Consider the following 24,405-nt stretch of genomic DNA (forward strand, 5'->3'; position numbering starts at 1 on the left):
TGTAATCCATTACTAGCCTACCCTGGCTCTAGGACCGCCAGGCTGAGCAAAACATTAGAAAGATTAATGACTCTAATCCTGAACCTAATGTTACAAATCCTAACATGGCTGGCTCAATGGAAAGTCAAGGAACACTGTTGACAGTAGGGTTGTGTGGCTCAAGAGAGAGACATGGATCACTGTTGACAGTAGGGTTGTGTGGCTCAAGAGAGAGACATGGATCACTGTTGACAGTAGGGTTGTGTGGCTCAAGAGAGAGACATGGATCACTGTTGACAGTAGGGTTGTGTGGCTCAAGAGAGAGACATGGATCACTGTTGTTGACAGTAGGGTTGTGTGGCTCAAGAGAGAGACAAGGATCACTGTTGACAGTAGGGTTGTGTGGCTCAAGAGAGAGACATGGATCACTGTTGACAGTAGGGTTGTGTGGCTCAAGAGAGAGACATGGATCACTGTTGACAGTAGGGTTGTGTGGCTCAAGAGAGAGACATGTATCACTGTTGACAGTAGGGTTGTGTGGCTCAAGAGAGACATGTATCACTGTTGACAGTGGGGTTGTGTGGCTCAAGAGAGACATGTATCACTGTTGACAGTAGGGTTGTGTGGCTCAAGAGAGACATGTATCACTGTTGACAGTAGGGTTGTGTGGCTCAAGAGAGTCAAGGATCACTGTTGACAATAGGGTTGTGTGGCTCAAGAGAGACATGGATCACTGTTGACAGTAGGGTTGTGTGGCTCAAGAGAGAGACATGGATCACTGTTGACAGTAGGGTTGTGTGGCTCAAGAGAGAGACATGGATCACTGTTGACAGTAGGGTTGTGTGGCTCAAGAGAGAGACATGGATCACTGTTGACAGTAGGGTTGTGTGGCTCAAGAGAGAGACATGGATTACTGTTGACAGTAGGGTTGTGTGGGAGGGAGCACTTGGGATGGTCACAATAAATAAAAGGTTTGACATTAAATGAAATATTTGTTTGCTGTCAAAGCCTTCATTACCTGGTAGCCTTCAGTCTTCTTCTGACACCACTTCAGCAGCGCATTCCTCTTAGAGCCACCATACTCCCTGGCTAGAGCAGACAGAGGGTCCATCCTCTCCTCCCTAGAGACAGAGAGACAGGGAGACTATGATTACCAAAACTACACAAGGACAAAGGACTAAACTGCCTTATACACACACAGACAGACAGACAGACAGACAGACAGACAGACAGACAGACAGACAGACAGACAGACAGACAGACAGACAGACAGACAGACAGACAGACAGACAGACAGACAGACAGACAGACAGACAGACAGACAGACAGACAGACAGACAGACAGACAGACAGACAGACAGACAGACAGACAGACAGACAGACAGACAGACAGACAGACAGACAGACAGACAGACAGACAGACAGACAGACAGACAGACAGACAGACAGACAGACAGACAGACAGACAGACAGACAGACAGACAGACAGACAGACAGACAGACAGACAGACAGACAGACAGACAGACAGACAGACAGACAGACAGACAGACAGACAGACAGACAGACAGACAGACAGACAGACAGACAGACAGACAGACAGACAGACAGACAGACAGACAGACAGACAGACAGACAGACAGACAGACAGACAGACAGACAGACAGATATACAGTATAACAGACAGACACAGACAGATATACAGTATAACAGACAGACACAGACAGAGATACAGTATAACAGACAGACACAGACAGATATACAGTATAACAGACAGACACAGACAGAGATACAGTATAACACACAGACAGACCAAACCTCATTTAGCTGATGCTTTTATCCAAAGCGGCTTACAAATTCTTACAAAAGTCAGCAGGAAGGGGACACCTCTGGCAGCTCAGGGTAACTACAGTAACACAGTGTCACCCTGTGACGTCCAGACCTGATGTTAACATGTCCCTGTGATGTCCAGACCTGACCGTTAACATGTCCCTGTGATGTCCAGACCTGATGTTAACATGTCCCTGTGATGTCCAGACCTGACCGTTAACATGTCCCTGTGATACAATCGTCAAATTTGCTGACGACACAGTGGTGGTGGGCCTGATCTCTGCCAACGACGAGAGGGCCTACCTGGAAGAGGTCAAGGTCCTGGCGGGATGGTGCCAGGAAAACAGCCTCTCCCTGAACGTCAGCAAAACAAAGGAGATGATTGTGGACTTCAGGAGGTCGGGGGTCAAGGACTACAGCCCCCTCAGCATCGACGGGGCACCGGTTGAGAGAGTCAACAGCTTCAAGTACCTCGGAGCCCACATATCCGAGGACTTGAAATGGACCATACACATTAACAGTGTGGTGAAGAAGGCACGACAACGCCTCTACTTCCTCAGGCGCCTAAGGAAGTTCCAAGTCAGCCAGAAGATCCTTAAGAACTTCTACTCATGTACAATAGAGAGCATCTTGACCGGCAACATCACCTCCTGGTTTGGGAATAGCACTGCAAAAGACCAAAGCAGACTACAAAGAGTGACACGTTCAGCCGAACGCACAATTGGAGGGGGGCTCCCCACCCTCCAGAACATTTACAACAAGCGTTGCAAGGGGAAGGCTAAGAGAATTATTAAGGACTCGAGCCACCCGAACAACTGCCTCTTTGAACTGCTGCCGTCAGGCAAGCGACACAGGAGTCTCAAGGCGAGCACAGAAAGACTCAGAAGTAGCTTCTATCCCCAGGCCATCAGGCTGCTAAACGAACAATGAATGAACACTACACAACAACAACCACCAAACACACATAGCACACACATCCACACGCACACACTCACTTTAAACAAACACACTGTAGCACCCACTACACACACTTTATAGCACACACCCACTTTAAACAAACACACTGTAGCACCCACTCCCCACACTTTATATTTATGGATGAAGGATTGCACTACAACTCGTACACCTTACTGTAAATTGTACCTAAAATTGTACCTCATCCCATTTCTGCTTTGCACTAGATAGTACTGTACATTAGTACACTGCATAGTATTGTGTATTGTATATTATATGGTAACTCAGAACATTGTACATATGTCTATACCGAACAACTGTGACCTCATTCTTCTTCTAAATTCATGCTATATTATGTTATTATGTTATTTGATACTATCTTGTCTAGCACAGTCTCTGGAGCGTAACAGTAAGAAGCATTTTGTATGAAAGTATTCTGTACTTCTGTATGACAACTATTAAAGAACTTGAACTTGATGTCCAGACCTGATGTTAACATGTCCCTGTGATGTCCAGACCTGATGTTAACATGTCCCTGTGATGTCCAGACCTGACCGTTAACATGTCCCTGTGATGTCCAGACCTGATGTTAACATGTCCCTGTGATGTCCAGACCTGACCGTTAACATGTCCCTGTGACGTCCAGACCTGACCGTTAACATGTCCCTGTGATGTCCAGACCTGATGTTAACATGTCCCTGTGATGTCCAGACCTGACCGTTAACATGTCCCTGTGATGTCCAGACCTGACCGTTAACATGTCCCTGTGATGTCCAGACCTGATGTTAACATGTCCCTGTGATGTCCAGACCTGATGTTAACATGTCCCTGTGACGTCCAGACCTGATGTTAACATGTCCCTGTGATGTCCAGACCTGATGTTAACATGTCCCTGTGATGTCCAGACCTGATGTTAACATGTCCCTGTGATGTCCAGACCTGATGTTAACATGTCCCTGTGATGTCCAGACCTGATGTTAACATGTCCCTGTGATGTCCAGACCTGACCGTTAACATGTCCCTGTGATGTCCAGACCTGATGTTAACATGTCCCTGTGATGTCCAGACCTGATGTTAACATGTCCCTGTGATGTCCAGACCTGATGTTAACATGTCCCTGTGATGTCCAGACCTGACCGTTAACATGTCCCTGTGATGTCCAGACCTGATGTTAACATGTCCCTGTGATGTCCAGACCTGACCGTTAACATGTCCCTGTGATGTCCAGACCTGATGTTAACATGTCCCTGTGATGTCCAGACCTGACCGTTAACATGTCCCTGTGATGTCCAGACCTGATGTTAACATGTCCCTGTGATGTCCAGACCTGACCGTTAACATGTCCCTGTGACGTCCAGACCTGACCGTTAACATGTCCCTGTGATGTCCAGACCTGATGTTAACATGTCCCTGTGATGTCCAGACCTGACCGTTAACATGTCCCTGTGATGTCCAGACCTGATGTTAACATGTCCCTGTGATGTCCAGACCTGACCGTTAACATGTCCCTGTGATGTCCAGACCTGATGTTAACATGTCCCTGTGATGTCCAGACCTGACCGTTAACATGTCCCTGTGATGTCCAGACCTGATGTTAACATGTCCCTGTGATGTCCAGACCTGACCGTTAACATGTCCCTGTGATGTCCAGACCTGATGTTAACATGTCCCTGTGATGTCCAGACCTGATGTTAACATGTCCCTGTGACGTCCAGACCTGACCGTTAACATGTCCCTGTGATGTCCAGACCGTTAACATGTCCCTGTGATGTCCAGACCTGATGTTAACATGTCCCTGTGATGTCCAGACCTGACCGTTAACATGTCCCTGTGATGTCCAGACCTGATGTTAACATGTCCCTGTGATGTCCAGACCTGACCGTTAACATGTCCCTGTGATGTCCAGACCTGACCGTTAACATGTCCCTGTGATGTCCAGACCTGATGTTAACATGTCCCTGTGATGTCCAGACCTGACCGTTAACATGTCCCTGTGATGTCCAGATCTGGCCGCTGACCCCAGCATGATACAAGTGTGGGGTCAACCAAAGTGCAACCAGAGCCTATGAAACACTAAGTGGTGCCATTCAATGTCGTAGGCTGTGGCCCCTCACAGCAGCTCCAATAACAACAGCAAAGACGATTGAACATGAAAGCAGAGAAAACATTGGGAGGTCCAGTCAAAATACAGACTCACTTGGCCCAGTGTTTGTTAAACAGCCCTTATTATCTTGACCGTAAGTGGATTCCCACACACTGCCCACCTGCAATAAGATACACCACTGACTAACACACCAGGGCAGAGAGAGGAAGAAAGAGAGCACAAGTGTGTGAGTGAGAGAGAGAGAAAGAAAGACAAAGGAGAGCACAAGTGTGTGTGAGAGAGGGGGGGAGAGAGGGAGAGAGAGAGAGAGCGAGAAAGAGAGAGCGAGCACAGGAGAAGGGGACAGATTTAAACCAGTGTGAAAGTGAAAGGAGAGATAGAGGGATTGATGGGAGGAGAGGAGGGTCTTTTCAAACCAGAGAGAGAGAGAGAGAGAGAGAGAGAGAGAGAGAGAGAGATAGAGAGAGAGAGAGAGAGAGAGAGAGAGAGAGAGCAAGACTCAAACGGAGGGGATCTAATTCAATGTTCTGTCCCTCTCCTCAGCCACTGAGACCAGTAGGTTTTGTCATCATGGTCTTTATCGGGTTTCAGTTCAGTGTGCTTCCAGTCAGCCCTCCATGACTCAACAGCGTTCCGGTTAACCTCCTAGCCCCTCCCCCCCCGCCCCCAGCCGCTGTCAGACAATCAGTTAACCTCTCGCTTGCGCCCCTCAGCCAGACAATCAATCTGTCAGCGGTCCCATCTGATAACACGCCCACACACTGGCCTGTAGGAGGCATGATGAGAGACGGAGAGGGCCTGCTATACACAGATACAGAGGGACATGGTGGTCACACGGAGACAGATAGATGGACAGACAAACCAGGGCTCCCCATCCGATAACACGCCCACGGCCCACCTACAAGAAGTATGAAGGAGAGACCGAAAGAGGTTGGTATATACAGATATAGAGGGATATGGTCACACAGAGACACACAGACAGAAAGACAGATGGATGGACAGAGAGGGACAGACAAACCAGTGCTCCCTATCTGATAACACGCCCACCTGCAGGCATACAAGAAGCATGACGAGAGACTGAAAGTGGCTGGTATATACAGATATAGAGGGATAGAGACAGACGCAGACAGAAAGACAGATGGATGGACAAAAACGGAGACAGTGACAAACAGGCCAGTAGTCTCATCTACTTGCAAACAACCTGATAGACCTCATGGCTAGAACTTCAAGGCATCTGCATTTCATCGAAATGCATTATAACTTTGAAAATCCATGATCACACAAATCAGTGTTTTCATCTATTTTAGGTTAAGACAGGACGTGATGTCTTCAGTGAGGTTAAGGTAAGGGCTTGGTTTATAAACAGTGAGGTTAAGGAAGATCACACAGAGACTGGGACGGGTCAGACAGACAGACACCCTGACCGTAGAGGCGTCCTCGTGATGAGGGGGTGACAGACAGAGACTGGGACGGACTGACAGACAGACACCCTGACCGTAGAGGCGTCCTCGTGATGAGGGGGTGACACACAGAGACTGGGACGGACTGACAGACTTACCGTAGGCGTCCTCGTGATGAGGGGGTGACTGAAGCAGTGGGCGAGGCGGAGGAGAGGGAGATTTGGGGGGAGGAGGAGGCGGCGAGGCCGATGAGGGAGGTGGAGGAGGCGGGGTCAGAGGCTGCTGCCAAGTCTCTTTTCAGCTCCTCACTGCTCCGACGAGACACTGGAGGGGGGGGGGGGGCAGGATCACTTCCATTAGGCTCTGTTACCCATACCGTACAAACTCTAAGACTATACTCAATTTATACCTATCTACCTACTTCAAACTATAGTCTACCCATATTACTGATACCTGCATGATAGCCATGTACAATCATTCTATTATACTGTATATCAGAGACCAGATCAGTCCATGTGAGCAAGTGTAATAGCTTACACAACCAGGCATGTGGACCTAGTGAATGCTTCGCTATCAATGGCACTTTGTGTCCTTGTTTACTTTGAGTATTTGTGGTTCAGTATGTTTGTTGAACACGTTGTAATTGTTTGTTACAATCGAGGGCAACTGTACTCTCTGACATAATGTTACCAACGCCACCATCACATGATATGACTGGAAGAATAACCATCAGGTTGACCAACCGCACCCTTTACACACACACACACACACACACACACACACACACACACACACACACACACACACACACACACACACACACACACACACACACACACACACACACACACACACACACACACACACACACACACACACACACACACACACACACACACACACACACACACACACACACACACACACACACACCTGAGAGGGCCTTGGAGGCGTCCATGCTGGAGACTCTCTGGAGGCCAGAGGGGGTTCTGCTCACAGGTGCGCCACGCAGCAGGTGATCTGCGATGGGAAACGGAAGGTTCATATTTTTTCTCTGCTGATTATTTGACTACTTCCCACAAAGATGCTCCATTCTTAAAAGGAACACGCCAACATTATGGGAACTGCTCTTACGGTCTTCTACAGAGTCAGACAAGAAGATAGATACCAATTTCCTTAGCACAAATAAATGGATGCGGATACAGACCACTAGCTTAAAACAACGGGAGAGGTGTTTTTGGCCAACAGCTAGGCTAGTGGTCCGTATCGGCTTCCATTAATTTGTGCTAAGCTAGGTTAGCTTGCAGCCGGATAGCTTTCTACTGAACGCACAGAGAGGAAATTGGTATCTATCTTCTTGTCTGACTCTGGAGAAGACGGTAAGCGTGTTTTTCCGAAGTGCCCCATCATGATTCTGGGGTTAAGTCTTGACTGCTAATGAACGACATGTTAATGTTTTGCCAAATAAATGATTTCGTTTTGATCAAACACAATTATTTTGCTAACTTAATGTATTTTAAGTTAAATTGGGAGAAGAAGAATCTTCTGAAAGCCTTGTGTGCACGTTATGTTAAGTTCAGTTAAGTTAAGCCAAAATTTCACTAGCTCAAGTACAAATGACTATTGGGCAAAACATAAAAATCGTATTTGTTGGCTGTCAGATTCACCCCTGAATAATAACAGACCAAATAAGTAGAAAATCAGAGGAAAAATCCACCCTAAAACACAATTTACATTTGACTATTCCAGTGATCTTAAGACAGTTAATGGACCGTCTGGGTATACTTTCTTTTGAATACAATGCATGTGTGCGAGAGGGCGGAGCGTACTACGTGCACATCCACAGAAAGGAACGATACGCGTGCGAAAGGTGCACTGAAGCACGTCAACAGTGGGAGCAGTGTGGATGTTTTAGGATTTCTCAGCCGTGATCTCTACATAACCTCCTAAAGTGTCGCCATGTTTTAGGATTACGTTGCAAATCTGGATAGTGGATAGTTCACAAGGAACTAGGGGTGTAACGGTACACAAAAACCACGGTTCGGTACGTACCTCGGTTTTGAAGTCACGGTTCGGTACGTACCTCGGTTTTGAAGTCACGGTTCGGTACGTACCTCGGTTTTGAAGTCACGGTTCGGTACGTACCTCGGCCTCGGCTTTGAAGTCACGGTTCGTATCGTACCTCGGTTTTGAAGTCACGGTTCGGTACGTACCTCGGTTTTGAAGTCACGGTTCGGTATGTACCTCGGTTTTGAAGTCACGGTTCGGTATGTACCTCGGTTTTGAAGTCACGGTTCGGTATGTACCTTGGTTTTGAAGTCACGGTTCGGTGCGGGTTTTCGGTACAGTGGTGGAAAGTTTGGCTTTCCATGTTCCACTCAGGGGTGATGTAGTGTGCAGTAACTAATTGTACTTGTATGGCTGTCAACGAATATTCTATATTGAAATTAATAAGAGTTTTGAATTCAATTCTGCATGCAAAAAATATTTCTGCACGTGCTTTCGTTAGTGGTTAACGTACCGTTGTATTCGTTCGGTACACAGCCGTACTGAACCTTAGGTCCAGTACTGAAACGGTTCGGTACGGATATGTGTACCTTTACACCCCTACAAGGAAGACATTCTTCTTCTATATAATTCTGTGTTGGCCAGGGAGGATTAGGCCCCCCCTAGTGGTTCACACAAATTACGCAGGTTACGCACAATGCCGCTCACAACGCAGTCGCTTGTCTACTCGTACGCATGGTTAAAAGCAAGTATACAGAGACCTTAAGTCAATATCAATTAAGCATAGACAACTGTATCCATAAGCTGGAAATCAGAGTGCCAAGACGTATTACTGAGCTTTCCGTTTTAGGAGCAGAGATATTTCCATAATGCTTCTTGGCAATACAAATCTGACTGTGGAGTCCCACCATACAGCACAAGGTCTGGCTGTTAATAAGCAAAGGGTAAGGCCTATAATCCTAAATCCACTAACACCTACTACAGCACACAAAGATTTGCCTTAGCTTGGCACAAAAGGGGCCCAACTGTGAGACCCACAAAACAGGCGTTTTGTCCCAACTAAAGTCGAACACTGTGTGTGAGCGTTCTGGCTTACAGTCCGAAAGCAGCGTGTGAAGCGGAGACCAAACCTGCTGAGGCAAGCTGCTGTGGTCTTACCTTCTCCATATCCCACAGAGGCTGGGACTGGTTTAATAGCCTCCTGTACTTAACACCTGATTTAATAGCCTCCTTCTGATGCCCACCGTCATAGCCGGCCTTAGGGTTCAGGGGGTCCGTTTCAACATCAAATGAAACAGCAAATGATGAGGTTCATGCACTGTATTCCATCTCGCCCAGAATCACAATAGGAAGCCAATGAAAATAGAATGTTTTAGGCTAATTTGTGCATCGGGCGGGAAGCTACTGTAGCCACTGTGCCAAACTTGCCACAAGACAGTTCAATGACCATGAACACAGTCTTTCACCATGGAGATTAGAACATGGAGATTAGAACATGGAGATTAGAACATGGAGATGTCCATGACTTGGTTTATGTCCGGAACAAGGTTTCTTCTACAAGGTGAAAGACTTGGTCAGTGAACATCTTTCGGGCCCGAATGCCATTTTTTAGAGTTCGGACTTTCATGGCTCTTTTCCGTATCAATAGTAATCATTAACGTTACTTTACCATCTCTCTACTCCATGGAACGGCAGATTTCTTGAGAAATAAGTATTCGGTACAGCCAGGTTGTCTTGAATGTTTGGGCCACAAAAGTCTATGAAGTACATGTGTCGTTGGCACATTTCGGAACTGTTATGTTTATCCGATTCCAACTTTGATTCCAACATTTAGTGGTTAACGTTACTCCATAGAAACCTTGTTTGTTTTCCTGCCTCGTCACTCACACATACACACACACACACACACACACACACACACACCTTGATGCTAGCGTACCCACCTGACATGCTGAGGTCTGTGTAGTTTGCTCTCTTATCCACCATGGAGCACAGGGGCTTGGGAGTCGAGGCTGTGTGCCTCTGAAAAACACAAGATAAGGGGAGATGAAAAACACACGGCAACGAATAGGATAGGAAATATAGGTAAATAATTAAATAACAAAAATAAATAAAAAAATAAGTTAAAAAGCACTGGTATGTAAAATAAGTATGCATATGATATGACTAATCTAACATCTGTACAGGTGGCTACTGACATAATGTGCGAGTAATGCGCGAGAGAGCATGTAAATATATAGCTCTTTTATCCAAAGCGCTTTACAACGTATGCCTCACATTCACATATTCACACAACGACGGCAGAGGCAACCAGGCAAGGTGCCGACCTGCTCATCGGGAGCAGTTAGGGGTTAAGCGTCTTGCTCAAGGACACCTTGACATGCTCCCACGCGGAGCCAGAATTGAATCGGGAACCTAGCGATTACCAGACGAACTGCTCTACCTGCTGAGCCACTGCCACCCCATGTAGCAAAGATTATATCAGTAGGCTACTGATATTACCATGGTGATGTACCAAAAGGTACAGTATACGTTATATACCCAATTATTTGCAGTGATGTACATAAAAAGCAGAGCTTATCATCAGGTTAGGGCAGATGTGGAAATCTATAGTGTAGAAGTGTAGTAAAATAGCGGTGTTACTTTACTCACAAAAAAACACCAAGGTATAGATAAAAAAAAGCTGGATAAAAACATACACAATGAAAGGTTTTCTTGCACAGTTGGTTTAAGTGACTGGGAATAAGCCGCCATGCGATCAACTCAGGATTAGACCATAAAAGGCTGCACCTTTTTCAATTCAGTAGCAAAAGGAACGAAACTCCGCTCCATGATGTGTGAAAATAATTGAAAAGAGGGTTTGGTCCTGGATGTCTCAGCCCCCATGTGGAGAAAGAGGGTTTGGTTCTGGATGTCTCAGCCCCCATGTGGAGAAAGAGGGTTTGGTTCTGGATGTCTCAGCCTCCATGTGGAGAAAGAGGGTTTGGTTCTGGATGTCTCAGCCTCCATGTGGAGAAAGAGGGTTTGGTTCTGGATGTCTCAGCCTCCATGTGGAGAAAGAGGGTTTGGTCCTGGATGTCTCAGCCCCCATGTGGAGAAAGAGGGTTTGGTTCTGGATGTCTCAGCCTCCATGTGGAGAAAGAGGGTTTGGTTCTGGATGTCTCAGCCCCCATGTGGAGAAAGAGGGTTTGGTTCTGGATGTCTCAGCCTCCATGTGGAGAAAGAGGGTTTGGTTCTGGATGTCTCAGCCCCCATGTGGAGAAAGAGGGTTTGGTTCTGGATGTCTCAGCCCCCATATGGAGAAAGAGGGTTTGGTTCTGGATGTCTCAGCCTCCATGTGGAGAAAGAGGGTTTGGTTCTGGATGTCTCAGCCTCCATGTGGAGAAAGAGGGTTTGGTTCTGGATGTCTCAGCCTCCATGTGGAGAAAGAGGGTTTGGTTCTGGATGTCTCAGCCTCCATATGGAGAAAGAGGGTTTGGTTCTGGATGTCTCAGCCTCCATGTGGAGAAAGAGGGTTTGGTTCTGGATGTCTCAGCCCCCATGTGGAGAAAGAGGGTTTGGTTCTGGATGTCTCAGCCCCCATATGGAGAAAGAGGGTTTGGTTCTGGATGTCTCAGCCTCCACGTGGAGAAAGAGGGTTTGGTTCTGGATGTCTCAGCCCCCATGTGGAGAAAGAGGGTTTGGTTCTGGATGTCTCAGCCTCCATATGGAGAAAGAGGGTTTGGTTCTGGATGTCTCAGCCTCCATGTGGAGAAAGAGGGTTTGGTTCTGGATGTCTCAGCCCCCATGTGGAGAAAGAGGGTTTGGTTCTGGATGTCTCAGCCCCCATATGGAGAAAGAGGGTTTGGTTCTGGATGTCTCAGCCCCCACATGGAGAAAGAGGGTTTGGTTCTGGATGTCTCAGCCCCCGCCCCCCCCAACAGTTGTGAGGATCTTGAAAAGAGGGCGGGCTTGAGAGAGTACATTGTGGACCGGGTCTCAAATATAATACAATCCATTCTATTCTTTTGAACTGTGCTCCATGCCACCACAGCTCAAGGATGATATTTCCACTTGTTTCCTGAGGAAACTACTTAGGTGCAGATAACCGCCGTATTGTGCCAAGCTACGCTCAAACACTATTCTAAAGTGCTGATGGAAAATGTTGGTCAAATGGATATTATGCAAATGTATTTCAGAGAAAAGTGCGGCTTACCGTATGTGTGGCTCTTTTGAAACAGAAGTAATAACCTTTATGCCACTGGGGATGAAATCATATCAACTCCACCTCCCTATAAAGCTTCCTGATGAATATTTGATACTCAATAAAACGTGAGCATAACTATCCTGGCAGTGTGTGTGTGTGTGTGTGTGTGTGTGTGTGCATGCGTGCGTGCGTGCGTGCGTGCGTGTGTGTGTTTGTGCTAGCACAGCATCTCTTAAAGGCCCAATAAGTAAGGTTTATGTTCCTGAAGTTCTGTTGTGCTATGTTAGGTGTGCTAGACTATATCTTGTGCTATGTTAGGTGTGTTAGGCTATATCTTGTGCTATGTTCGGTGTGCTAGGCTACCGGTATATCTTGTGCTATGTTAGGTGCGTTAGGCTATATCTTGTGCTATGTTACTGTAGGTGTGCTAGGCTATATCTTGTGCTATGTTAGGTGTGCTAGGCTATATCTTGTGCTATGTTAGGTGTGCTAGGCTATATCATGTGCTATGTTCGGTGTGTTAGACTATATCTTGTGCTATGTTAGGTGTGCTAGGCTATATCTTGTGCTATGTTCGGTGTGTTAAGACGATATCTTGTGCTATGTTCGGTGTGCTAGGCTATATCTCAAGCTGTCTTGTGTCCAAGTTGTTGAACTTGATTCTTGTTTTTAATTCAACCACAGTGAAGCCAAAAGTACATTTCATGAAGTGGAGAATAACATTTATTTTCTAGTCAATCTTGAACGTTAGTATGGATGTCCTACTACAGTATCGGCTCCCATACTGTGGCCATGTACTCATACTCATAAGATTACTCCAATACTAGTACTTAGTGCCATGTTTGTTCAGGAAAACACAAAATTGAATGTTACAAATGTTATTATATTTACATAAAAAAAAAATTATGTCAGCAACAGGGTCATGTTATATATTTAATTAGTTATAGTGAGAAAGTGAGGAACATGCCATCTGATGAAAATAAAGACATTGTTAGAAGTGTAATGGTTTTATTAAGTACTCATATCAGTACTTCAGCAAGTAACGGAACATAGACCAATCTCGGTCACTCTCTTTGTCTGGGAACGCCCAAAACCAAATTCGGTCACGCCCCATTTTGCGCGACATCCAGGCTTTTTTTACTGTCAGCGTTTGGGAATTTCATGTCGACAGGTAGGTGAAGTGAAATTATACTTATTTTAGAATATATATTTCAAATTTCATGAGTATTCATCTATATTTAGTCATCTAAAGACTATTAGATATGAACGTATGTACCAGTAAAAAGTGGGAATCTCTAGAATGTGTTTTGGGCAACGGTCTTTACAAGTGTGCGGGTAGCCTCTCTAATCAACTTGACCTTATACACAACACTTTCTGTTGTCAGTAGATGGCAGCATTGGTTTAAAAGGTGAAAATGTTATGACTACAAAATGACTACAAATCCCAAGACCTTTATCACCTAGTTGTTCACCCGTCAGCACCGGATTAGGAAAATGTGATCTCAACACAGGAGCGTTAAACTATTAATGCGACCTGCATATAGTGACCGATAATGGTCACCTAATTATCTTAACAAAAGTGCATCATTAGCATTATGTTTGTTGTCTAAAGGGGAACATAAATGATACAATTTAAGATTTTAATGTTATCCGCATATAAAAAGGACAAATAAAACATTGTTAATTTGTAAGAAACCTCAATGAAAACGGCGCAGGGTAAGTTATATTCGCTATTGTTATGAAAATGTGATAGAATCCTATAAAAATGTGGACGCATTTGGTCAGCGTGACGTTACCCAAATGTAAGTACTTGTACTCGGTCTGAAAGAGTGGTATCGGTTACATCCCTAAATGTTAGGGTCCTGTTTTTTTTTTTTTGGATTATCTTTTTCCCCCTCCTTCTTTTTCCGATTTTTCTCCCATCCCACTGTTAGTCGTTATGCCAATTCCAAACCCCCTTCCGGGTTGTTGTGCACTTTCCCCTACTGTTGGTCCGAGAGGCCGGAGACTGTCACATGCTTTCCTCCGACGCATGTGCAGCCAGCGGGCAGCCAGCCTAGCCGCGCAGATTCTCACTGGGAGAGTGTAACGTGTGGGAGGCCGCACTACCTCTCACCAGATCCTACCTTCGCTGAGCAGGCGCCCCGACCGAACTGTAGGGGTCGCTGTCCACAACGCCCAGGACCCACCCACAGCTCCCCTCCCCTAACTCAGCCAAACGAGTTAGTATAGCGATCAGCCCGAGCCAAGGCAATGCTGACTCTCCGGGAGTCGAGACCGCAGCCTCTTGCATTGGTGACGAGCACAATCTCCGCTACGCCACCTGACCGCCTAGGGTCCTGTTTTTAATTGATCACAAATTGTATACGGCTTGTTGACATCTTATTGTGTTTAAGATATTTACAAATTTAAGTCAAAAAGGCGTGGCTCAGCACATAAATATACCAAAGTCAACCACCATCAGGCTGATCGTCACCAGTGATGGGAATAACGGCACTATAAGTAACTTCGTTACTAATGGCGTTCGTTTTTTCAGTAACGAGTAATCTAACGGATTACTCTTCCAATCTTAATAACGTCGTTACCGTTACTACAAAAAAATGCGCGCGTTACTATGAATGAACCCGTTTCTTTCATCAGACATATCTCTGCGCCGAGAGGCAATAATATGTTCTTCCTTGTTTAGTGGACAGTGCGCGAGCCAAGCATACATGCTGACAATTGGCTGAGGTTGAATACAATGTCATGGTAAGCCAATCAGAGGTGGAGGTGGGCGGGTGTCTAAAGCATCCAGAGTCTGACACACAGCGCGACAAGACAAGCGATCACTGATCAGTCAGCATGAGACCGCGGTCCGTGTAGTGTACGTTTTGAGCTCAAAAACGAATCCAACGAACAACACAATGTCAACATGAGACCGCGGGTCCATGAGCGTTTTGTGTTCACTCTTTGCAGCGCAGGGCACTGAGTGGCTCTACTGCAGTGCTGACAGCCTTATCAACAGTGCTGCACTTCCTGGTTTAATAGCACAGGCTTCAGCTGCTCATATGTCATGCATGTCTTAAATGTAATGATTAGATTAGTTTAGATGATTCGATTCGATTCTTATATCTGTATGTTGTGTATGTCATTGATTGATTGATTGAAAAGTTTATTAACAGATTGCAGAATGGGTACAGTACAGTACAGCTCAATACATACAATTGTTAAGGGGATGCAGACCAGAGAAAGACTTTCGTCATAAATGTCATGAATTGAAAATGGGGGACCCTGATGTAAACAAGACGAAACTCTTTCTCTGGTCTGCATCCCCTTAACAATTGTGTGTATTGAGCCGTACTGTATTGTACCCATTCTGAAATCTGTTAATTAAAATGTTCAATCAATCAGTATATATTTGTTATTTATTTTTGGTATAGTGCTTAACAAGCATAATTTAATGTTGCCCAGTTGTGGCCTGTTGAGGGGCAATACATATCAAAAGTTACAAAACACCTATTCTGTTTGTATTTGTATGATCCACTATATAAACATAGTAATTATAATATCTACATAGCCTACACATGGCATTTGATTGGAGGCTAGTCTCACTTTGTCCCACAGCAACATTAAAATAGTTTAGATTTGTGTATGTTGTTTATGTAAAAAGAAATCTTGAAAGTAACGCAATAGTTACTTTCTGAAGTAACTAGTTACTTTTATAATTTGTAACTGAGTAAGTAATTTAGTTACTTTTTGGAAGAAGTAACTAGTAACTGTAACTAGTTACTTTTTTAAAGTAACTTGCCCAACACTGATCGTCACACAACCTGCAGGATATGTCCAGATAAGTGTGAGAAACATTCCCTGAAATTCTCATTCAAATCAACCACTAGAAGGCGCTACAAATGCAGGAAATGTGTGTGGTTACAGACTATACAAATCAGACTATATCAAATGTTTTTTTCCCCCCCAATTATTACAAAAATCATAACACTGTTAGGGCGGCTAAGTGGCGCAGTGGGCAAGGCGCTCGCCACTAACGCAAGAGATGCTGGGTTCGAGCCCAGCTCTCTGCGTTGCTACCGGCTTGGCTGGTCGTTCATACTAACACAATTGGCAAGTGTTAGGGGTGGGAAAGCCGGTGGGTGGGGATCGGACGTTGTGGACAGCGACTCCTACAGGTCGGTTGGTGCGCCTGTACAGCAGAATCAGGATGTAACGGGGGCAGCGTGAGCCTCCCACGCGTTACTCCTCGCCACTGAGAGATCGCGCTGTACAGGTAAAAAGATGCGACGGCTGCCTCCTCGTGTACCGGAGGGGACACGTGATGCAAGGCTTGGTCCTCACTGCAGCCGACCAGTGGGAGGCATAGTCTAGCAACGTTCAAGACAGGGGAGGGGGGAATTGAAGGGAGAATTGGCGAGGCGAAATTGGGATGGGAGAAAAATAGAAAAATAAGGAGAAAAAGTGGATCAATAAATAAAAATATCATAACACTGCTGAACCATGTGTGTGAACCTATTGTTGCAATCCAAATTATCCATATTAGCTTGAACCCTGGGGATTGCCGCTTGGATGATGATATGGACTTGGAGGTGTCACATCTTTCTGAACTGAATCCTGAAAACCCCAAGATTCAACTAATGAATGAGATGTTGTTGCTTTGCGGTGTTGCATTAATTTAAATAGTCTCGTGCCTCTGTGAGGTTGTAAACGAGTCTCCAGTCTCCAGAGTCCCATGATGTAATAACAACACCTTAATGTCCAACCCCCCCCCCCCCCCCCCCCCCCCCTTTCCTAACCCCCTTCATTTAAAACACACAAACATCCTGTTAGGTCACAATAAGGCTATTAGTCACAGATTCTAGCATCTGACAGAGATCATGTCGGGATGACATCCTGATTCCTGTGAGGCTACAGGCAGCGTGTGTGTGTGTGCGTGTGTGTGTGTGTGTGAGAGATCATACTTATGAGGACGTTCTGGACATGAGACGTTAAGACATTTTGGGGAAATGAGGATGTTTTGGCAGGTCTTCACTTTGAAAAAGTGATGCATGGGTTGCGTTTAGAGATAGGGGTTAGGTTAAAGGTTAGGGTAAGGGCTTTACAGGTAGGCATACTGTGGTGAGACTTAAGGTAAGGTAAAGAATGTAGTCAGCTGAATGTTCTAACAAATATAGTAACACAAACGTGTCCATGTGTGTGAGGCAGCATGTGTTTTTCTCATTGAGACAAGGACAGATTGAAGCAGGGAAGAAAACACATGAAAGAAGCTAAATGAGGGAAGCTGACATCTGGTTTAACCATCTACAGGAAACAGTTTCCCCTATGGCTTTTTAGCAGTGTGTGCGTGCATGTGTGCGTGCGTGCATGTGTGTGTGTGTGTGCATGTACGTGTGTGGGGGTAAACTACTGGTCTGATTCCAGTATGTCCTACGTGCGTGAGCACACATGCCTCAGGGCTTGAAATGAATGAATGTCTCGATGTCCCAGGAACAATCAAAATTGTGTCTGAGATTGTGTTTGATTTAGGGACGGTCCCAGGATGGTAGATACAAATAGATACATATATCATTCATATAATATAATTCATATGCAGACACTTTTTGTGGGTGATTTAGGACAGTTCTTCTTCATTTGGGACAATTAAAAAAAAATTAACTGTAGTTTGGTAGTTTGGGAGGCTTCTGGGATGGTTGGAGGATTTCAGTCCATCACCTTTTGATCTCTTTAAAAGGTCCCATGTCTTATAAATGGCCTTTTCCAGTGTTTAGCATTGTTTCCTAGCAATGGGGGATTATATCAATGTTTTGCTGACGTGAATAAGGCACTGGTTGTAGTCACCGCCCACAATCAACAATTCGCTCAACAACAGAGCGAGTGGAATTACTTATTACTATTATTAGATAGAGAGGGAGAAAGAGAGAGAGGGACCGCGCGCAGGAGTGTGTGTAAATGTGTGTGCGCGGGGATGGAGCTTCTCCCCCACAGTCGGGCGGCACTCGCATATCACTGTCAAAATATCGTTGCGCACGCTCCCATGCGCACGCCCATATTCCGATCCATGCAATAATATTCACAGGGGTATATTATTGTCATTTGAAACAAGTTACCAATGCATTGTCCCGTGGGATTATGCCCCCCCCCCCCCCCCCCGCGGCGAAATTAATTAGTATCCCCCTCAATCTTTCTATCTCTCTCTCTGTCTGCCAGTCGCACACTGTGGGTGACTGTCACTCAAAGCGAGTTTATGGGCGGAGCCAGGCCAAAACCGCTTGAAATCTTGAAGTGGAAAAATGCTGCTTTTGAGTACTCGATTAGAAATATAAAACAATGAATTCTTTTGAGAAAAACCTTACAGATGTGTTCCATAGACTCACAGGAATTGTGTAAAATTGTCCAAATAGTGAAAGAAACAGTAAGATAGTTCCCCTCTAACATTGTTATTAACGTGGTTGTATTATTATTAATTTGCTTGCTGTATGTTCTGTCCTATGCACTCACTTTGTAAGGTACATTGGGACCATGCTGCATGGTGACTTTGCACTTTAACCTCTTAAGCCCTAGCCCTATTTTCTGAAAATCCGCCTAAAGATACATTCCATTACAGTGGAATGTAAGATTGCTCCACTTCTACTACTTTAAATGGTCCATTTGCATGTTCTTGGTATCTAGGGACATCTATGGATCTCAGGGAATGTATTCCCAGTGTCAGAAATATTGTGTCTGTTACTAGGCTTGAGTAAATTGTGATGAACCAAAGGACAATATCTTTCTTTTATCTTTTCATCTTTGACGGTGAATAACACCATGCTAAAAATGACCAGACATGAAAAATTGCCACTGAGCTCATTCAGCACCTTCTTGAGGTCATGTGTACAAGAAATCTAATCAAATGAATAAAGGGAAGATGATTAAACAGGAGATTTTGTAGAGACAGTACTGAATTCTGCCATCCGGACACATGGAATTTCAATATCAGGCCTATAAATGACCTTATTATGGCCAAGTTGCACATCTATGGATCGGGCCAAATTCCAATGGCAGAGTTCAATCTGGATTTAGTATCACCAGGCGTGATTCACAAACCGTGAATGAAATCTACTGTAAAGTACAGTTACTTTTTTATAATGTAAATTTCTCCACCATTTTTCATCAGATTGCAACGCTGTTTTTTGCTAGACGTTCACAGAAAGGTAGAGAAACTAACTGTTCTGTTGTATAGCGTTCTGTTTTATGGCAATAATGTTCAGGTTTGTGACATATAATCCTGAAAAATAAGAGAAATAAAAAAGTAAACCTAGAAGTCAAGATGATTGGCGTGAGCCAGGACGTGTAATTTTATTTAATTTTATTGGAAAGCCCATCAAAAGTCCTGGGTCTCCTCTCCTCATAAGACTACAAACTAAATGGCGGGCATTGGCGGCGTCATTTCCTCGTATCAATTCTCGTCTTTCTATAACTCATATTTCACTAATAACACTTTAAAGTTAACTATTGGTAAACAAACGTATTGCTGCTGTTTTGACAGGGTTAGGGCATTTACTCTTGGCTACATTTGAGGGGGAAAACACAACATTAATTCATACATTCTGTAGAGATGGATTTATGGCGTGATGTCATTGTCGGTCTGCTACCGGACCGCTCAGGCTTAAGAGGTTAAATCAAATTGATTTGATTCATTGTAATTGCCTTCAGTGTGTGTAGCATATGTGTGTGTGTCCAGTACCTGTATGGGGGACACGGCTGCAGCTGGAGGGGTCTTCAGAGGGCTGGGGCTCAGGGGGGTCCGGGACAGGGCTACGGCCACACTAGCCAGGGCAGAGGGCGGGCTGGAGGGCGGACTGGAGGGGACAGACCCTGGAGACAGGACAGAATACTTTAAGATGGAGGCCCATAGGGCTAGGGGAAGAGTTTGTTTAAAAATCCGATACCCAAAACTCTAGTAATGTACACTTTCGGCTACTTCGTGATACTGTCTCTGGCCTTGTGAGGAGGCGTTGTCACAACATTCTGTACTTTGTGTAAAAGTATTGTCAGAACATTCTACACTTTATGGAGGCGTACAGTACCTGGTGGAGAGGAGGCGCTGTCAAAGCTCTTGATAAGGGTCTTGACGGTGGGCGACGGATCAGAGGAGGTGGAGGAACGTCTGCTGAGACCCATACCCTGTCTGAGAGCAGCCAGGTCCCTCTCCACTGCATTCATATAGTTATACACCCTGCCCCTCTCCTCATCCTGTCTGGAGAGAGAGGGAGGGAGAGGGAGAGCAAGAGAGAGAAAGAGAGAGAGTTAGATACCGATAAGACAGTGTATTAAAGGTGAATGCTGCCCATTTTAACAATTCCCATATGTCATGTTTGAGAAAGTTCAATATTTGTGAACATGCACCAATCTTCTCTCCCAATTCTATGAAATTCTATGAAAGACACCCTTGAATTTGTGACGTCACCAAGATGTAAAATCTGGGGCTGATGAATGAGGTTTCTTATTATATCCTAGTATTGATAAAAGGTCTGAAGCACATTTGAAACCTCACAAAGTCAGTGTCCTATTAATTGCCCAGTTGGAACACACACGTACTTGCGGTTCTTGAGCTCGTCCAGCTCTTTGTTCATCTTCTCGTTCTTGTCCTGGGTGTCGTGCAGCCGCCGCCGCAGGTCTCCGATCTCCTCCTGGGCCTCGGACTTGATGTCGTTGGCGATGACCACAGCGGTCTGCAGGTCGGCCTGGAACTGACGCCACTCCGCGGACTCCTCCTGAAACAGAGGACAATCCAATAAGTCATTTTAAGTCAAATCTTTTTTTTTTAAGTATTAAATAATGTACAAAAATGTATTATTGATAAGGAGAAGGAATCTTATTCATTTAAGTGTGGCCCTGCCTGTTGTACATAGGAAACCCATTTTGACCATAGCTTAGTAAATCTGTTCAATTGTAGACTGTGAAAGTGAAAAAGTAATTTCTTTGCATTTGCATTATGTATATTTCATTAATATACCAGTCCATTCCTCTATTGTGGGGAAGTCAGAAAGCAGCCAGTGCCTAGTGATGTTTTTTTACCAGCCGATATCAGAACCCCAAATACATATTCATTGTAGTGCTCTGGGTGAAAGTCAACATGCCCTAAAATAAAAGAACAAACCTGGAAAGGTATTTCTGTATTGAATATTCCTTCCCATGTTTTGTGCATCTCTGACCAGAAATGTCTTATTACTGGACATTCACACACTACCAGGTCCATCCACACGGCGGAGACAGTCTGTAGGACGAGGAGAAGGAGCACTGTGGTGGTTTTGAAAGGGGGGAAATCCATAACACTAATGATGGTGGAAACAATGAAACTACTTGCTACAAATCAAACATATTCAGAGAAAATAACTAAATGTGATGTGATTTTATGTTGAACAAAATTATAATTTACTGCATTTTGAGGTGAAATGAGAGTTTAAAAAGAGGTTTTAAATTAATCACGATCTCTGCTAAAAGGCCGGGGATCGCCCAGCGAGTGGTTGGCTGCCATGGTAACTAAGGACTCTGTGGCAGAAATTAATGGTTGGCATACGAGTAGAAGCTGGTCTGAGCGGGGGGGAAAAACAAGATCACAAAATTGTCCTTTTCGACCAAATGAACCATTATATGTGTCGTCGGTCATTTACAAGTGACTACATAATATATGAATGAATAACGTTAGATGTTAGATACGGATGACTCCCCATTCTCTGTTCTCAAGATGGCAGCAGAGTGAACGGACTTCTCTAAACAGACTTTGCTTACAGTAAGCCTGTGGACATAACACGAAGACGCTTATTGTCAGTCAAAACATTACCATTTGTAATAATTACATTACCTCCCCACTCTGTCCGCAAACCAGGTCTTTCCGCTCATGGAAACTCGAGAAAAAAGTGTTTTGGTACAGGACGTGTTCTCTTTGGCTAGCAGCAGTAGCAGTGTTTGGGTCCATGTACTTGTAGCACAACTACTAGGTTAGGTAGCCACAGCATCGGCATGTCCGTATAAATGGTCTATGAACGCTACGCAAAGTGGGCGACATGTCGTTGGCACAATTTGGAATTTGGAAATCTATTTTAGCTAGCTGTATTCCAACGCAACAAACTTTCTGATTTCTTTTTCAGTGGCAAAAACAAGCACTTTTAGTGGACATACTGTACTTGGTAACCAAATTAAAAGAAATAAACAAATAAATGGCTCAAGCATACAAGCATATTACACACACATCGCCTCAACCTACACACTTTCAATTTAATACCAGATGTAAACACAAACCGCAGCTCATTTGCTAACGGTAGAGCATTCATTGTCAATTATGTGTTAACATGTTAGACGGCACTACCTTCTTGTACCAAACGATTTTCAATATCAGAATGGTTATGGGGGTATTTACTTTACTTCAGAAATGATTGGCGCAGCAGCAGCAGTGTGTGTGTGTTTGTTTTGGCCTGACTTGAAACAATCTTATTACTGTTATCCTTGGCCAGTGCCGGTCTGTGAGAGAGGTGGGTGTGTGAGCGAACGTTATTTTGACAACATCTCAACATGATTACCCTCAGCTTCCGGTGAAGGATCTTAATATCTTTCTCCATGTCGTGTTTATGGTCCTGAAGCTTTTTGATCGTGTCTGGAAGAGCGGGGGAAAAAAGAGAAAGACAGAAGGAGACAGACAGACAAAGAGACGGAGACAGAGAGAGACTATGATGACCATGAAGAGGACAAAGGAATAAACGACCTCACTGAGACAGTACACTGTATATGGTTTGATCAGATTACATTGCCACCCAGTGGTCATAAACACATACGAGGCACGTCATGGAGACCAACCACAGAGTCAAATACTACGGTCATCACGTGTACACATACACATGGTCGTTTGTACTGGCTGCTAACAGAAGAACATTTCGGAACCTCTACACTCACTCTCTAGGTATGTGATCATGAGCTTGCCATTGAGTTTGACAGGTTTGTACTACTTGCTAAAATTGTAAAGATAGCTTTTTAAATATACACGCTATCCAACTAATTTCCACTTAAATTGACATTATAATGATGACACATAATGAAACAGCTGGCATGCCTATTTTGTGTTTTAGGTCAATTGTGGCATGGCATTTGATCAACTTTCAACCTTTTATATATGCAGAAAAAATTGTAAGTAAAATAATAAATAAAAATTAGTGTCATTATCTGAACCTCTATAAGTCTGTGATCATGAGGTTGTCATGGAGCTTGACAGCTTAGTTTGTACTACTCATTATAACTGAAGACATTGCGGTAACTGAACCTCTACACTACACACTCACTTTCTAGGTCTGTGATCATGAGGTTGTCGGCTCTGTTCTGCTCCACCTCGTCCTCCAGCTCAAAGATGGTCTCCTTCATGTCTGCGATCTCCGTGTCTCTCTCCTCCAGCTCGGAGCACTGCTGGGACAGGCCCCGCTTCTGCTCCGCCAGCTGCTTCTGGACCTCGTCGCGGAACGCACGGAAGTCTCCCTCCAGCTGAGAGAGACAGATGGGGATAGATGATTTGTACAACTGCATACCAGCAGGGGTGGACAAATTTGGTTGCACATTAAAAAAGGTGCTATAGATAACATCCAGCCACTAGATGTCGCACTAGAGCAGCAGCATGTCATTTATCCAATCAGGTGCATTCCACGTGGGGAATTGGGAAGTAGGGAGGGGATACATGCATGCAATATGTAAACAACAACATTCATTTTGAACACGCCAATATTGTTTTCAATTATTCTTTTTTTCGGGGGGGAGCAATAATTTTATTCTGCACCTTTCTCAAAGCTCTGTGGATTTATTTCTGCGCTGAACATCTTTGTAAATGTTATCTATAGCACCTTTAACACTTTGGTCGCCAGGCTTATATTCTTAACACTTTGACTGCCTAAAAACGCTTTACAGCGTCATTGCTGGCCATGCTAAAGTTGCCGGGGGA

General features: G+C 44.7%; 1 protein-coding gene across 1 annotated transcript in view; it reads right to left on the reverse strand.

Moving 5' to 3' along the window:
• The window catches only part of LOC311237364 (cytospin-A-like), a 68,694-nt gene that overhangs the window by 13,751 nt on the left and 30,538 nt on the right, over positions 1-24,405 (reverse strand). The window contains exons 8-16 of the mRNA XM_084325196.1: positions 23,759-23,954; positions 23,006-23,079; positions 21,024-21,199; positions 20,513-20,682; positions 20,170-20,300; positions 10,216-10,294; positions 7,199-7,285; positions 6,424-6,589; positions 998-1,100 (exon numbers count right to left, since the gene is read on the reverse strand). Coding sequence (XP_084181322.1) covers positions 998-1,100; positions 6,424-6,589; positions 7,199-7,285; positions 10,216-10,294; positions 20,170-20,300; positions 20,513-20,682; positions 21,024-21,199; positions 23,006-23,079; positions 23,759-23,954 — 1,182 coding nt within the window. The remainder of the gene's footprint in view (positions 1-997; positions 1,101-6,423; positions 6,590-7,198; positions 7,286-10,215; positions 10,295-20,169; positions 20,301-20,512; positions 20,683-21,023; positions 21,200-23,005; positions 23,080-23,758; positions 23,955-24,405) is intronic.

This window comes from Notolepis coatsorum, assembly GCF_963971535.1.
Source record: "Notolepis coatsorum genome assembly, chromosome: 11".
Lineage (NCBI taxonomy): Eukaryota > Metazoa > Chordata > Actinopteri > Aulopiformes > Paralepididae > Notolepis > Notolepis coatsorum.